The sequence below is a fragment of the Strongylocentrotus purpuratus genome, unplaced genomic scaffold (genome assembly GCF_000002235.5).
Source record: "Strongylocentrotus purpuratus isolate Spur 01 unplaced genomic scaffold, Spur_5.0 spur5_scaffold_8, whole genome shotgun sequence".
NCBI lineage: Eukaryota > Metazoa > Echinodermata > Echinoidea > Camarodonta > Strongylocentrotidae > Strongylocentrotus > Strongylocentrotus purpuratus.
In genome coordinates, this window is record NW_022145614.1 from 4221981 (window position 1) to 4237753 (window position 15773).

The following is a 15773-nucleotide window of genomic DNA, read 5'->3' on the forward strand; positions in this document are numbered from 1 at the left end:
TACACTATGTCACATTTCATATTCCGAGGCATTATCCTAAGTTTGTGTCGTTTTTTTTCTGACCCCATGCAGGAACTGACGTTTGAGAAAGAATGTCGTCTGAAGGAGAGTATGAAGATGATGGGATTAGCTAACTGGATGCATTGGCTTGCTTGGTTCATCAAGTATTTTGTCTATCTTCTCATCCCAACAATCCTCATTCTCGTTATAGTTGTGGTGAGTGCTCCGAGCATCGTGTGGATTTTTCTTAGTTTATCTCTTTTTCCTTCCGACTTATGCACCCATCTGCCAGAATTAGATTTAATTTCCTGATTTTGTAGTAACAGACATCTGTACTTCTGTCATAATGTAAGGCCTATATTGTATTGAATATTTGTTTCATTGATTTGAAAAAAAATCCCAGTGAATTATGATGGTGCACACATTACATAAAGGTATGAATCAATTTATTATTTTGATACATGTTTGGAATTCCAATCAATGGGCACTTACTGTAACATGAGAAATTAACTCATGCATTTGTAATCAAATCAAATTTCTGTGTGATGCTCATGTTAGAAATTCATAGTTTCTCCAATTTCATTTTTTTTTTTATATTTGAAACAAAATACATTTCAATTTTGAAGTCATTACATAAGAAGGGTAACATGAGAATATCATTTTAGAAAATTAAGAAAGACAAATTGAATTCATAATGATGCAGTGGGCTCAAAAGAATATATTCAGAAAATAAATAGATTGAACCCAATATATGGACATTAAAACTTTAAAATTTTCATCTTGAATGTCAACTCTTGCAGGTGGGTAACATTTTCCCCAACTCTAGCATTGTTATCCTCCTGATCTACTTTGTCTTGTGGATGGTAGCGACCATTGCTTGGAGCTTCCTCGTCTCATGTTTCTTCTCGCGTGCTCGATTGGGTCTGATCTTTGGCATGGTTCTTTGGTTCCTAAACTACCTGCCCATGTTCTTCCTGGACTTCAAGTCTTCATCCGAGTAAGTCAGATTTCATATTCTTTCAAATAAAGATAAAAGGGGCTTATGTTCATCCATGATTTATTACATTACACTTTTGGTCCGTCTGGCCGCCTGTTGCAAAAAAAAAAAGTGGAGCACGTTACTTTTACCAATTTCTGTGAACAAATCCCTGTGAAGTAGACATTTAACCTCCATAAAGTATAGATACATCTCGTTATCACGACACAGTATCTGTTGTTTTATTATGCTTTTGTCTTTGACAATAATTGTGAATGTAAACTCTATGTTTAGGAATTCTGCATCGGTTTTGCTCATTCCCATGCCCTGACATAGGGCGATCATTAAATAGATCTCTTACATTGTATATTCTATGCTTTGCAAAGTATTGCGTGAAAGAGAGAGACATACTAATGCTTTTGGTCCTGCACTCGTCAGAGTTAACCGTTTTGTGTATCCATGATTACAGTGCTACCAAGACAGCAGTGTGTCTCCTCTCCAACACCTGTATGGGTGAAGGAGTCTTGGTCCTAGCTCGCTATGAGCTCAAGGGTGAAGGGGCCCAGTTCTCCAACATCGGCGAGAGTCCATCCGAGGGTAGCACCTTCTCCATGGGATCCGTCTTTGGGATGCTCATCCTCGATACAGTCCTCTACCTGCTCATCACATGGTAAACTCTCTCTCCATCGTCTTCTGACTGCTCTCATTAAATTGGCAATATCTATTATTAAATTAATATGAAAACACTTAGAACATGTTTTATTCATCATATCCTAGTTGATGCTGAACTGCTGTACAGTCATAATACAAATATTTTCTTCAAAATGTCTTTAAATGAATAGTTTGTTAAACAGCAATATTTTGGAGATACGTATGATTTTTAAGAGCAAGTATGAAATATACTATTTATTTATTTTGAAAAATTGTTATGGGTAGTATTATTGCAAGTGTTTCTGAGTTTTGAGTTATTTCTTTGAAATACATATATATATATATATATATATACACATAAATAAATCTTCAATATTGTTGGCTCTATAAGCCATTGGAAAAGCTACTCTATAAACAGTCTAATTATCATCATACTTTTACAATCTAAAGTACATGTGCCTGTATACATCAAGGAAGTTACCTGTGGTAATGACAAGGATGAATTGTTTTATGAAAATATTAATTTATTTGTAATCAAGGAGAAATCCAGTTAAATCATCAAGCATTGTTTCTTACAAATGATTATTGGTTTGTTGTGGTTTGATTACAGGTACGTTGAAGGAGTCTACCCAGGGACCTACGGTATCCCGAAACCATTCTACTTTCCTTTCCAACCCTCCTACTGGTGTGGGTATAAGCCAACTAAGGTAGATGTTAACCCTGATGGTGATGATGTCGTTGAGGTAGGTACCTGGTAATAAGATGAATCATGTACGTTCCATTTAAAGGTATTACAAAGTTTTGGTAAGGGGTCATGAATTTGGTTCAAATGAACATAATAGAAGCCTATGCTATTTTACAATATTCAATGATCATTGTCGCGGTTGAAATTGAGTCTAAAGTAATGAAATTGTAAATAATAAACTCTTTATGGTGCCCTCTCAAGACTGATGTTACTTTAGCTCTAAAACAATGTTTCTTGACTACAATCGACCGATTTGCTATTCGCGTTTGGAAATTATATATCAGAACTGCATATTTTGAGATTTTGATGATCGCAGCTGCCATGAAATGGCCTTAACTGATAACAGTGTCTGAAACACAGTTATCTGACAAAAGAAAGCAAAAGAAATACTTCCGGCAGTCCCCCAAGATTCAAACTATATACATTATATATATATATATATATATCATCTACAACCTTTATTTTGATTGTCTCTAATCATATTGATTTGTGTTTTGAATCCCCAGGGTCCTGGCCAAACACAGCCTGCCCATGCTAACCATGAGGATGAACCTACCAATCTAGATGCAGGCATCACAATATCAAACCTCACCAAAGTCTACAAGGTAACATCCTCTTTTACCATTAAGAATTTAAACTTTACCAAAACCCCATTCCTGCCTGAAACCATGTGTTCATTTACAGTTGCTGTAGTAAAATATTTTGCTATGATATCCTGTGGACTATTGCCCATTTTGATTTTCAAATAAAAAGGAAAAGTACTATCAAGATTTATTGTGGTATTTGAAAATTCTTCTTTTTTTTCTTACTGAAACTAACGGCGCACATGATCTGTAGGTTTTATAGAATTCTCAATCATTATGCAAAGTAGTTTGTTGCAGATGCCACCAGACAATACATAGGCAACCAAATGCCCTAATGAGGAAACAAGGAAGAGTATTGTTTTTAAATGGATATTTGTTGTTATGCACATGTACATGTAAGCATGTTTATTGGTACAAATCTGTAAGGATATGCCTATTTTGACTCGTGCAGCGTACTTTGTGTTCCGAGTCCTAGTGTATGTGTAGTTCATTCTTACCCTGCCAGCTAGCACCATTTTCCTGACATCCATCTTATTTGCCTGTATTTTTACAGAGCTCTGTAGGCAGCAAACTAGCAGTTGACAACCTCTCAGTGTCCATGTTCAAGGGTCAGATCACTGCCCTCCTCGGCCACAATGGGGCCGGCAAGACCACAACAATGTCCATCTTGACCGGTCTCTACACACCCTCGTCTGGCAAGGCTCTGGTCAATGGTCACTCTATACTGGACGACATGGAAGGTGTTAGACAGAGCCTGGGACTGTGTCCTCAGCACAATGTTCTCTTTGATCGATTGACCGTCAAGGAACATCTGAAGTTCTTCATTCGATTGAAGGTATGTTTGCTCCTCCTTGATGATGCATTCCCTTTTGATAGTGTAAATAGCAATTTCTAATTGAGAATTTGAACAACATCTTGTCTTTAAACGTAGTTTTTAGCACCCACAAAAAAATGAATTTAGAAGAATCTTTTAGTTAGTAATACTTCATTATTTATCATATACTCTGATGTTTACATAAAGCAAACATGCTAATGACCTCATAGAATAATACCAACATGCATGTAGATACGGACAAATTATCTTTAGAACCAGAAAGCCTGTGTGCATGAAATGTTCATAAATTATGTGATTGTTTCAGATTTGCTAGAGTTTCATGCCGCAAAATATTGAATCTCAAAACAATACCAAATTTTTGCAATTTATAACAATTTCTTGCCATGAAATGTCTATGTTTAACAAGTCTTGAAAATTGTACGTCAAAATAATTTCAGGCTGTATAGTATTTTATTATTTACAAGGCAGACCTCAATGTTGTCATCTTTATTTGCTTATTATTCATCTATTATATAGTTAGTCTACTGCATTTGTGTAGAAGGTATCTTTGACATGTTAACAATGAGTGCATGATTAATTTGAATCTTTGAGATATTATGATAACCAATGTTCAATCTTGTCTCTGCTCTCAACCGACACTTGACCTTAGGGCAAGTCAGGTCCTGATGCTGATGCAGAGATAAACCAGATGATAGAAGACCTCCAACTGGTTGACAAAACAAACACACTGTCTACCAAGCTGTCAGGCGGAATGAAGAGGAAGCTCAGGTTAATTACTGCTTTTTTTTTTAATCCATCAATCTTTCTTTCCAATGTTGATGACTTATCTTTGTAGCAATCTTTAAATTTGTTTTCTCTTTGTTCACTTTTTCCAATGTGACATGTATAAACCCCATTATTTTGATCAGTAGTCGTCTCATTCAGTTTACAGTTTCTTATTGTTAATAGAAATTGGATTGTCCCATGATGTTAATGTTACACTAAATGTGCCATTTTCCCTAGTTTGCTTCCATAAGTAAATTTGTGTTTTATAAGTGAATAATTTGACTGTGTCCTGTGCTTGTGGTTGGGCATGTAAACAGTTCAAATACTGTTTGAAATCTATTAAAACTGGAGCTACTAGAACACAGGCATCTTTAAATTTGTTTCCTGCCCTATGTTTCTATTCTCTTTCCCTCTATCTTATTTACATGACATTTCTTTGACCACATACGATGTCAATTAAACCCTGACCCAAACCCTGACCCTAACCCTTACCCTATCTGTCCATTCACAGCTGTGCTATAGCCCTGATCGGTGGTTCTGAGATCGTCATCCTAGATGAGCCTACGTCTGGAATGGATCCCTATGCTCGCAGGGCTACCTGGGATCTCCTGCTCAAATACAAGGCTGGACGTACAATGGTCCTCACCACCCACTTCATGTAAGCTCTTGATTTTATGGTCAGCGCCCTGTTGCACAAACCTTAACATTGATGGTATCTTTGCCATCAAAGGTAACTACCGTGGAAACCTTGATTTTGATTGGCTGTTGGCCCCTGTTACCATGGTAGTTGCCATCGATGGCAAAGTTATCATCAATGGTGAGTTTTATGCAACAGGCCATGTAAACAGCAGAATTGACTTTTGTGTAAGGGGATTGTACCCTGTAAACTGAACAAGTGATTTAGAACCTCCTTTATATGAATATCCTGATGATATTGGTAATGTTAATGATAAACAGTGGACTTTTAAAGTGATTTTTCCTGAGGATACAAAGCACTGAATTCTCTAATTACTGTGGCTTTAACCTATATATTGTTTTAAGTACTGGTCATATCACCAGATTAGGCTTCATCTAATCAGCAGTTTAGCAAGACATTAATCTAGATATGCTGTCTTTGACCCAGGGGTAGCTGATGATTACCTGGAAAAAAGAAATTCATTGAATTCTTGAGGAAGTCATCATGGCAGCTTGGGTTATGCCCTGGTGATAATTATATTCAACACATGGTATATTAGGAATGAAACTTTATACATCTATTTTAATTCTTTATACTTTAGATATCACCAACAGAATCTATTAAAGCCCATCTGCACTAGGGGGATTAGACCTCCCTGCAAGGTCACTGACAGGTGGTTATCTCATCAAATCAGCTCTCAATTAACATTATGAAAAGAGGATCATGGGGGACCAACAGGCACCGATTAGGCATTGTTTGCTATATAGAGGGCGCAAGTAGCTATAAGTAGTGCAGTGGGCTTTAATTAATTTGTTTATTAATTCATATGTTTACTCATGATCATGGTGAATCTTAATGATTGTAGGGATGAAGCTGATCTGCTTGGTGACAGGATAGCCATCATGGCCGACGGACAACTGAGAGCAAGCGGGAGCTCCCTCTTCCTGAAGAACAGGTGAGAATGACGCTCGATGGTAGATCTATTTCGGTCGACCGTCATGCATTACATAGAGATGAAAGTACACACTGAATATCTAACAGTGTAAACATGTCTGCATGTTCTTTTACTTTTTGACACTAGAGTAAATTATTATGTTCTTAGGGATTCATTTATCACACTTTCATGCTGTATTTGCTATGATTGGCTGAGAAACTCCACCTACATGTAGAATCCTGAAAGTTCAATATGCATTTTGTTTTTGACATTTTTATTGTCCTTTGGGGTTTATTATCTGAACAAGACACAGAACAATTTGAATATGATACTGTTTGTAGTAATCTCCTAACCTTCTTTGTATCACCCATCCCCTTTCATAGTAATGTAAAAGAATGCAATGATGCGGTAGTTCTTATTACTGTCTCTGTCTACATTTTGTAGATTTTCAGAATAGGCCATAGTAGAATAAAACACTCAACTGTTAATGTTCTGAGCCTTTTTGTTGATGTCCATTTGATATCTTCAAGCCCTTGTGTTAAATCAGACAAAGGACAATCTACCTTGTTTTAATATCTCCTTGTAGATTTTCTATTGGCTATCACCCAGTCTTTGTGCAGAATTTCATCAATAAACAATGATTTATTGGCATCTATGTTTGTGTCTCATTGTAGATTTGGTATTGGCTATCACCTGACCCTCGTCCAGAATGAGAAGGTTGATATGAACAGTATCCAGCATATGATCAAGAACCACATCCCAAATGCATCCTTAGAGAGCAGGGTCGGATCAGAGATTGATTACATCCTACCTCGTGAGAGCTCATCAACATTCAAGGATCTCTTCACTCAGCTAGAAAGTAAGGATATCAATCAAACCTGTATATAAAGACCATTCCTCCAGAATAGGTTCAAGCGACCTTTGAAGATAGGTGGCTTTTTTTATAGATTTTTGTTACTGACATTGTTGTTGGTCTTTGGTCAGCAAACAGAAGAAAGAATCTAAAAACACTTTTAGCAATATTTGCTAGAAATTTTACCCATAGTCCATAATTAATGAACTTTGTATATGTTTGTATTGTTTATGTATTTTTTACATGACAATAAATTATCTTGAATCTTGAATCTTGAATATTCGATAACGAAAATTGAATGTGTTTCAATAGAATGTTAGTACAACTATATATGGTTGTTTTTAAGATAAATTTCATAGAGAAGAGGATTTCCTTTCCATTATGCTTATCTTAGCAGTCAGGTAAAATAACCACCACTACTACTACATCCTGTTTACATTTGCTCAGACTGAATCTTGGGCTTATAAATCCAAATATATTTCCTCTTTTGTTCTCTCCTTCAGATGAGCGAGGTCCTCTAGGCATAGACAGCTTTGGTGTGTCAGTCACCACAATGGAAGAAGTGTTCATGAAGGTGGGTGAGATGGTCGACGAGGAAGAAGCCAACGGCGGAGGGATGATGAGGCGTCGGTCAAGCCTCATCCCACCCCCTCGACCCGCCCAATCGGACCCTGTGATCTATACCAATGGTGAAGCAGGGGTCAAGGATCCTAATGTCAAGATCAGTCTGTTTGGCATCAACTCTGGGCAGAGTGGTAAGTTGTCTCTCAGTTCTGGGGGGTGTTTCACAAAGATCATACGTTGAACTTATCTCTAAGTTGGACTTAACAATTATGGAAAGCCATTAGCATCTATGAAAATATTTTGTAAAAGTTATTTTGAAAGGCATAAAATGCTGATTCAAATCATTCATATTTTCTATTATCAAGGAGATTTCATGTTCTTGATGTGGAATTTATGCAAAGTCTAAAATACTTGAATTTTTGCTTTTGAATATATTTTATTTTAAGGCTACAAATGGCTCTCCATAATTTTTAGAGTTGAGTTCAACCTTCAATCTTTATGAAACACCCCCCCCCCCCCCCGGTATATGTGCAAGTCCCTTAGTAATTCAACCTTATAGAAATCAGAAAGAAATATTTTTCATCCTCCACAAATCTTATAGCTGGTTTAGGGATGACATGTCTGCCGTATTAACAGTAGCATTGTAGATTTGGATCTATAAGTGTTTAGATTACCCAGAAACTCCTTCCATTATTCAAAGAGTTTAAAAAAATGATATGTTTCAATTGATGTCCAAGTAATTGTCAAAGCTTTGGGATCATTCACATTTATTGAGGTCTCAGAAAAGGAAGTGCTCCAGGAAAGCGGTTATTTGATTTTTTTTTTCCCCTTCTGATTAATAGATTCTTTTTAGGATGCAACTTTCACATGAAAACATAACCTGGCCATTATCTTTCATTCTCTCAGCTCTGGTGACTGGCATATTCCTCAAGTTCCTTCAGTTCAAGGCTATCTTCATCAAGCGCTTCCTGTGTGCCCTCCGGGACAAGAAGTCTGTCATCACCCAATTCATTCTCCCCATCGTCTTCGTCATCCTGGGTATCGTCCTTCTCAAGACATCCAGTGACCCGACCGACGATAGGGCCCGCCTCCTCAACCTCAAGAACATATCTGAATACGCTCCATCAGGATCCGCCAAGGTCTTCTACGCTGACCTCACAGGAAGTGAACACTTTGAGGTGGGAAGTCAATCTCATATATTGCTTACTTTCGTTTATTGGTCATAGAACTTGCTATCAACAACCACCGCCTGAATTGTGTACAATTCTCTCTGGCAATCAACTGCAGCGATTTCTGTAGCTTTTTTCAAGTATTGTCATGTTTTTTTGTTTTTTTTTATGTAAAGAGGCCCGAGAGGCAAGTTGAGTCAGGGGATAGAGCAGCAGTCATGTATTAACAAATGTTAAGCTTTTCAAATCTATATTTCCACTTCTTTCTGCAGAGCTGTAGTTACTGTTAGTGTGATCACGTGAAATGCTGAAATATCATTTGATTTTTTGAATTCCACTTCTGCATGATTGAAAATTGTAACTCATCTTCATTATCTATTCCCCTGACAGTTTTCCTTGATGTTGACCCTACTGCCATGAAAGCTGATGTAATGTGACTAAAATGTGACTAATCCTCATTTACATTGTGACTAATCAGTAATGATCTTTTCCCTGACAGTATCTTGAAGCTCTGATGGAATCCCTAACGGTTAATCCAGTCAACATCACATCCGACCTGATGAACGCCATGGATGATAATGCAGGGAACTTGATCAATGGAGTTAGTAGGACCTCCAATTCAGAGTGCTGTAACTACACCAACATGGTCCTCAGTGAATACTGCCAGGAATATGTAAGTCTGACCTTTGACATTTGTAGAGGTTGTAGAATATTGAGATGCATTTAATTTCACACACACACAGACACACAAAGAAAAAGAGAAGATAATTTTTTTGTGCACTCTACAAAAAGGATACTACCGGTATATGCATGTACATGTATGATAACTAGAGCGTATTGTGTCATGTCAATTCAATTATGACTTTGATACATATGTATCACAATTACATATTGATCTGTTCTGACAATACTATTAATTTCAGTTCCTTGAATGCTTGAATGCGCCTAGCAGGCAGCCGTCTCTGTTTTTGCTCTGAATTTTACCGTGTTTTACCACTGAAAATTTGAGTCTATGCTGTTTTATTGTTGATCAACTGTCATCTTATGTACTTGCGACACTGCATGACATTTTTGAGGTGATGTATTTATATATTAGATACTGGAAACGGTTTTTCTAAATTTTGATTCAACGGATGTGTACATAGTACATGCAAGTAAAGCCATTTTACACCGGGCTGTTACACATGTACTATACTGCATGGATGTGTGAACGTCGTTCGTGTGTGACTGATTTGCCTATCCGTGGTGTGACATTCATCTACATACAATGAATAGTCTTGATACGCACTGATGGATACTTACAAAGTATACGTTCTTTTCTACATTGCCCTATGTATAACTACTGGCCTCCGTGGACATTCGAGTTACTCTAAACATGAAACTGCGTTTGTTCCCGTTCGTGCTCCTAGCCGAGCTCATAAACAGCTTCATCGTAGCGGATATCACAAAACACCAATTAAGTATTATGCTAATGCAAGTGCAACTTTCACTTTACCTATCATTTGTTGCGGTGATGTGGAATCTAACCCGGGTCCGTTCGAGTTGACATCATGCAATACAAATAAACGATATAAATATACGCGAGGTGAATTGGTTAATATTAACTCAAATTCTTGTGGGAAAAGCTTACAACTACCAGTCCAGACATGGAAAACAATTTCAGAGCTCGAAATTGGAAAAGAGTTTAAAACCCGTCGCGGCTGCAGAGCTGGTGTTCGAAAATTGAAACATTTCAAGCATCCCATTCCGATTATTCTACCTACGGCCCGTACCAAGCTTCCTAAGAAATACCCTAGGTTCCCTCGCCGAAGATGCTTGACTTCTGTCCCAGTCGCCCCTCAGTCTGGGTGCGATTTGCCTTCTTTTCTTTTAAGCAATGTCAGATCAGCATGCAATAAGTTTGATGAGCTATCAGCTGTCATCTCGTATCTTCATGTAGACATTGCAGCTATTACCGAGACCTGGTTTAGGAATGACTGTCCACTCGATAACTTCTCTATACCAGGTTATTATCTCTGCGCTAAATCACGTACTAATCGTATAGGTGGTGGAGTAGCTATCTACGTGAGAGAACTTTTGAATCCTTCTCCAGCTGATGTCCAAGTCCCTATAAACCTTGAAGTGACTTGGGTGAAGATACGCCCTCCTCGTCTTCCAAGATCCATCTCCTGCATTTACTGTGCAGTCGTATATTACCCTCAGCCTGATGTTGAACTTGAGACAGAACTCATAGATCATTTGGAAACAACTATTGATGTTATTTTAACTAATCATACGGATGCAGGTTTTGTAATATTGGGAGATTTTAATCGAATGAATATTGATCCGGTGCTTTTAACCCACTCATTTCGTCAAGTCGTTGATTGCCCTACTAGAGGGGCTCACATTTTAGATAAGATTATCACAAATATTCATCAGTTTTATGATAAACCACAGATTTGTTCTCCTATTGGAATGTCTGACCACAATTCAATTATGTGGTTTCCTCTTAAAATCAAACCTAAATTACCAAATACTACTCGTTATGTATTTAACAGACCCATGACAGATAGTGCAATAAGGGCGTTTGGACAGTGGATATCTTCTTATGATTGGCCAGAAGTGACTGAAGATGTTGATGTAAATGTTCGATGTGGTTCTTTTTATAGTACTTTAAATAATGCAATTAACATTCATTTTCCAGCTCGTAAGGTATTATTGCACTTTAGAGATAAGCCCTGGATGACAGGTGAAATTAAATCTCTGATTCATAAGAGACAAATTGCATTTCATCAGGGTAAGGGAATTTTGTGGAAACGTTTAAGAAACAAAGTAAATTCATCAATTCAGAAAGCAAAAGTTAAATATTACAGGTCACGTATTCAGAAACTTAAGAAAAGTAATCCTTCACGATGGTATCAAGAAATACGCATTCTCACAAAGGGAAGTCGTCAATCACTCAATATCCCAGTTGATGGTGTAGATCCTAGTGAGAGGGATAAAATTGCGAATGCCATAAACGAACATCTCATATCTGTCTCTTCTGATTTACAACCACTAAATTTAGCAGCTTTACCTGCATACTTACCTTCTAAAAGTTTACCCGAGATATGTCCTTGGCAGGTTAATAAAGTTCTTTCTAAAATCAAATGCTCGACGGCGAATGGCCCAGATAATATTTCAGCACGCCTAATCCGTCTTTTTTCTGTTGAACTCTCGGGACCTTTAACCTATATAATTAATGCTTCTTTTAGTCAAGGAAAAGTTCCGGCCTCATGGAAATGTGCTATTGTAGTACCGATCCCAAAGGTGAATCCTGCACGTATTGACAAACTCAGACCTATATCATTAACAGATCACTTTGCTAAAGTCATTGAAGGTTTCATCGCAAAGTGGATGTATCAGGACATTGCCCAACATATTGACCCCTATCAGTTTGGAAACCAGAAATGTTTATCGACCTCACACTGTTTGATTAATATTCTTCATTATGTTTTTTTAAATGCTGAGGTACCAAAAACGTCATCGACGATACTTCTTACAGATTTTCAAAAAGCGTTTGATAGAATAGATCATACAGTTGCCATCAAAAAGTTAATTGAAATCGGTGTACGACCAGCGGTAGTTTACTGGATATCTGATTTTCTCTCTGAACGTAAACAAAGAGTTCGCTATCACAGTGATCTCTCAGAATGGTGTCAAATAAATGCAGGTGTGCCCCAGGGTACGAAACTTGGGCCCCTAATTTTTCTTGTGATGATAAATGATTTCAAATCTTTTGAAAGCATACATATGTTTAAATATGTCGATGATCTAACCCTAGTTGAGTGTCGTAAAACGAACCAAATTTCAAACATGCAAGAAGCTGTAGAATGTTTATCTTTGTGGGCTGATACTAATAAAATGCAATTGAATCCTGCGAAGTGTATCAAAATGGACATTTGCTTTTCAAGAGTACCAGTCAATCAGTCTTCCATCATTCTCGAAAATTGTATTCTTTCAACTGTTTCACAGGTGAAATTACTTGGTGTCACGATACAAAACGATTTGAAGTGGGAAGCCCATGTCAGAGATATTGAAAAAAGAGCGAATGCGAAACTATATATGCTCCGTTCTTTAGGGAAGTTCGGTTTTTCACATGAAGATCTGATTACTATTTTTATTGGCTATATTCGCCCAATCCTTGAATATGCTACTCAAGTTTGGAGCGGAGGCCTCACTAGTGCACAAAAACAACGCATAGAAAGAATACAAAAACGTGCATTGAGGATTATCTTTAGAAAGGATTACCATAGTTACGCAAACGCTCTTACTAAATCGAAATTACAAACATTGGAAAGTCGTCGAAATGACTTATGTGTTACCTTCTTTAAAAAAACTCTATCATGCACAAACCAGTTCAAACAATTTGTACCCCAAAGAGCACACAATAGAACTTTGCGAAGTACTAACAAGATCCCTGAACCCAGATGCAAAACTAAACGTATGCAGAATAGCCCAATCCCAGATTTGATACGCTTGTATAACAAAAGTTTTTTATGATTGTATTTAATATACTTTGAAACAAATAGTATATAATTAATTCATAAATTTGAGGTCTGATTTTTTACCAAGTTTGTCAATGTAATTTTTATGACATGAAGAATGCGATGCATATCTATATTTATATTTTAATATCTCTAATGTTCACCTAATAATATTCATATTTGTCTTGCAATGTATCTTTGTATTTTATCAGCATGTACATAATTGTTTTCCCTCTCTGTCCATCTGTCCCCTTTCTTCCCCTCTCTCTCTCTCTCTCTCTCTCTTTCTCTCTCTCTCTCTCTCTTTATCTCTCTTTGTTTCTCTCTCTCCTGCTTTCCTATCTCTCTTTCTTTTTTAACTCAAATTTTTAAATTGAAATATTGTATAAGATTAATGGTATATACACACTCTTCATAATTATGTAGATTGTAGTGTGACATCTTGAAATGTATACTTGCTTTTTCCAGCAATTTACTCATGTGCAATTCAGTTACTTTTTACTGTGATATCTCTTGAAATGTATAATTGTCTTCACCATCAATGTTTTATTCATGCACAATTCAGTTACTTGTAACTGCGATACATGGAAATGAATCAATAAATACCATTTATCTATCTATCTATCTATCTATCTAACAAACTGACTGTTTTATTTATTTATTCTTTATTTTATTTATATATTTTATATTAAAAAAATTGAGGAGGGGGGAGATGGGAGGTAAATTACATCTTAGGCTGTCACTATTGTAATGTATTACATTCAAGTACATTTAGATGTAGGAATATCGTGTTTATTTTCTTTTCACATCCTTCACCTCTCCCCTAGTTGTACAATGATGGTGCTGGAAGAACTGTATGTGATGATGTCACAACATTTGGTTACTACAACTGTCCAACCTGTGTTGCTGATACTGAGTAAGTATCCCCCTGCTTTTTGTGTCAAGTAATATTGTATTGATCATGACTGTAACCTACTGTGTATGTACGTTCACTTATATTAAACGAGTGCCTGATTTTCTCTCAATTTACCTTTAATGCAGTGTTTATTAAAGAGAAGGTTGAGTTCTGGGAAGAGGTGAAAAATAATTTATGAGCGTTACTCATTCTTATTATGCAAGTGTGGAAGAACATCAGATAAGACATGTTCCCTGAAAAGCATGGCTCTTCAAATGCCTTCATATTCTAAATATGCATGCCATCGTAAAAATCGGGGGGGGGGGGGGGGCCGGCTTTTTACGCCACGTGTTCGTGTAGTCCCATATACATCTTTCTGTGTACAGTGTTTGTAACTTTACCAAGACTTGGCCAAATTTCTTATCATTTTGATGATTCCAGAACCTTGCAATACAAACACATTCTTATATGCTAGATGATCAACCTTTTCTGGTCGGTTCCACACCGTTTCTTTCACAATGCAATCGCATGACCAGAACTCAACTTCATCTTTAAAACTGAAGTTGTAAACTAGAAAGACATATTGATCATGAAATACATTTCTGCTGCATTCTCAATGTATTATTATTATTTTATTGTTGTTGTTGTTATTATTATTAGGCAGTAAGAAAACAGTTAATTAAAAAACAACAGTAAAGTTTGAAGTGATGAATATGGATGCCGGGTATAGAAAAGGATTCACTAAATAAATATCATCCGAAGATCTTCTTTTTCAATTCATGTGACTTTTAATACATAAATAAATAGCACAAAATAGCAAGGATGTGAATTGATTTAGAGCACCGAATACTAGCTTACAAGCCCGAATCTAAAATTCCACGAAGCCATTGTGATTTTCTGAGCTTAACAAAGCTAATAAATTAGATATCGTCAATTCATATAATTATATTCATCCATATTGAATCATCACGGATGCATGTATTGTTCAGGTTAGTAAGATTTCAATACTGTAGCAGTGCTACTCTCCACCCAGGTGTTAAATGGGTACCCTGTAGGATGCGACCGTCATTGTTAGTTAAACAGTTTTTGAGCGTCAAGTAACGCCGGGCTGGAATGCTCCCCAGGGAGTGGAGATTATGCACACAATGTGTGCGGGTAAGTATTGAATCCAATGACCGGGGTAATAGTATATCTGTAAAGTGCTTAGAGACATTTGTATTAAGGGCTATATAAAAGCGGAATATTATTATATATTATATTTTTGTCTGATCCTCGATGACTTTCTTTTCTGATTTCTGCTCACAAATATTCAGTGAGGATGTAACGGATTGTTCTGTCGGAGCCAATTCCTCTACCGTCACCACGGATACCCTCTACCTCTCTAACTACATCCTGGGTATTGCAGACACACAGAACTTCTTCTACGACAATGTGGCCTCCTACATACTATCCACTACCCCTGGGGGTAACACCAAGCTAACCATTGGATACAGTAATCAGGTATGTACTCTCAGAGGTCTTGGTAGTTAAGGGTTTGGATCTGTAGATGAATTGTTTTTAGTTCATGACAAAAAAATCTTGTCTTGAATAAGAATTGTGAAATTATTTTTTCTGATGTTGT

The 15773-nt window shown here is 36.9% G+C and overlaps 1 protein-coding gene across 2 annotated transcripts in view; it reads left to right on the forward strand.

Moving 5' to 3' along the window:
* Window positions 1–15773, forward strand: part of LOC373526 (ATP-binding cassette transporter subfamily A) — a 45300-nt gene that overhangs the window by 16464 nt on the left and 13063 nt on the right. For both annotated transcript variants that reach the window (XM_030975047.1, NM_214649.1), the window contains 15 exon segments: window positions 73–216; window positions 801–997; window positions 1446–1646; window positions 2238–2370; window positions 2879–2977; window positions 3510–3791; window positions 4441–4559; window positions 5068–5214; window positions 6098–6187; window positions 6841–7025; window positions 7523–7774; window positions 8490–8761; window positions 9252–9425; window positions 14085–14173; window positions 15466–15652. In XM_030975047.1, the coding sequence (XP_030830907.1) occupies window positions 73–216; window positions 801–997; window positions 1446–1646; window positions 2238–2370; window positions 2879–2977; window positions 3510–3791; window positions 4441–4559; window positions 5068–5214; window positions 6098–6187; window positions 6841–7025; window positions 7523–7774; window positions 8490–8761; window positions 9252–9425; window positions 14085–14173; window positions 15466–15652 (2571 nt within the window).